Below are 1,697 nucleotides of genomic sequence, written 5' to 3'. Positions count from 1 at the left end.
ACCGCAGTCGGCACACAGACACTCCCAGCTATTTCAACGGTGAGTCTGAAGTTTCTAAAGTTTGGATAAATGGTCAGGTATAATTTTCTCAGTATGTAGAGGGTCTGGGATATGGAGTCTTTGAGCTCTTCTTATGCTTCAGTGGCTGGGTCAGCACAGACCCTCCTAAAAGCACATGGGTTATCAAGAGGCCAAGTCTGCCCCAGTCATAGATGGGTGAAAGGCACTCAAGCCTGTATAGGCGAGTAAAAGCCAGAGAAGTTCCTGAACACACAGAGTCTAGTTCAGATTTGTATGCCTTGCCTCGTGCAACTGCCGTGTGTGAGAATATATGCTTTATAACTATAAATGTCTACAAAGTAATTTTGAGGGCATGTTGTGCAAATCAATACATCTCCAGCTGCTTTCTTGCTTAAATCCAGCTCTGCTCTGTGAGTCATTGTTGTCTTCGGCAAGCCTCCGTGCTCGGCAAAAGACCTACATAAATTAAATGCTTAATGACAAAACAGAGTTCTTCTGATGTATGTGTCTTGCTAGTCATTTTTTCGGTGTTGGACTGTGAAGTCGTTATGCCTACTGCAGGAGTTAATTACTTCTTTTGCGCATTTCAGGAGTGAAAATCCAGATCCAGTTGCTAAGTGGAGAAAATTTACACATCAGGGATTTCCACAGGACAAAGGTGGGAGACATTGCCACTGGGATAAGCAGCCAGGTGAGACGCAAAGCTGGGAGTTAAGTACAGCATTTTGTCTGAGAAGCAATTTCTTCCATAATGCAGCCTCATAATGTCTTAAAACCAGTGACCCAGAAGTCCATTCAGGGATCCTAATGACACATTTAGTAACATAACTTCAGTGCTGCTGTTAGGAGTGTGATACCAGAAGATGTTTTCTGAATCGTAAGCCATTGCTAATTTTCATAGGGACCAGAGGGATCTCCATCTTAGAAAGTACCTGTGCTGGAGGTTAAAAGTCCTTCTCCTCGACTATAAAGATAAATTCTTTCCCGTCTCCCTAAAGAAGAATCACTATATGACTTTTTCATCGAGAGCAGTAATATCAGCTAAGGGAAACGAGCTGTGGGCCTATTTGGCAGTCCCTGAAAGAAACTCCTGAGTGTTTGTGGGACTGTGACTCATCTGAGTGTAAAATGTGGTCATCATCTCTAAACAAAGAGGTTGCAGAAATCCAGAAAATATTTCAGTGGTGTTGGTTCTCTTTGGCGTACTTCATTCTCTTGGACATCACAAAGCAAAATATCACTAGCCTGCAGAGGAGTTCACGGTGCCCAAACATAGGCAGTTCAGGAACCACCAGCTATAGTCAAAAACATAGGTGAGGCAATTTGGCATCAGGGTGAACGCTACCGAGTCCAGTTTCTGAGGTACTTTCTTACGAGAGAAGGTTAGGACGTTCCCGCCAAGCACAAGCCTCTCTCCAGGAGCTTGTCTTGGGTTGGGAAACTATTTGCTGGGTTTAACAGAGGAATATTACGTTCTGAAAGAGACTTGAAGTGCAACTCAGATCTCTTCTTTCTGCTTTGCAGATACCAGTCCCTGCTTTCAGTCTGGTTACCAAAGAAGGCCAACCAGTTCACTACGATATGGAGGTCCCCGACTCTGGTATTGAGCTGCAGTGCACCCTTGCCCCTGACTGCAGCGTCAGCTGGACGTGGCGAGTCAAACACGGTCAACTGGA

At 44.7% G+C, this 1,697-nt stretch overlaps 1 protein-coding gene across 1 annotated transcript in view; it reads left to right on the top strand.

Moving 5' to 3' along the window:
- MAP3K14 (mitogen-activated protein kinase kinase kinase 14) overlaps positions 1-1,695 on the top strand; it is a gene marked incomplete at its 3' end in the record, with an annotated part of 15,548 nt that extends 13,853 nt beyond the window's left edge. Inside the window, 3 exon segments of the mRNA XM_009696947.1 lie at positions 1-39; positions 612-712; positions 1,546-1,695. The exon segment at positions 1-39 is cut by the window's left edge and continues 16 nt beyond it. Of these exon segments, the coding sequence (XP_009695249.1) occupies positions 1-39; positions 612-712; positions 1,546-1,695 (290 nt within the window).
- Positions 1,696-1,697: the final 2 nt, after the last annotated feature.

Source organism: Cariama cristata, unplaced genomic scaffold (assembly GCF_000690535.1).
Source record: "Cariama cristata isolate BGI_N322 unplaced genomic scaffold, ASM69053v1 scaffold15623, whole genome shotgun sequence".
In the NCBI taxonomy this organism is placed as follows: domain Eukaryota; kingdom Metazoa; phylum Chordata; class Aves; order Cariamiformes; family Cariamidae; genus Cariama; species Cariama cristata.
Note: the sequence above shows the minus strand (reverse complement) of the source record. Positions and strands in the feature narration are given on the sequence as shown.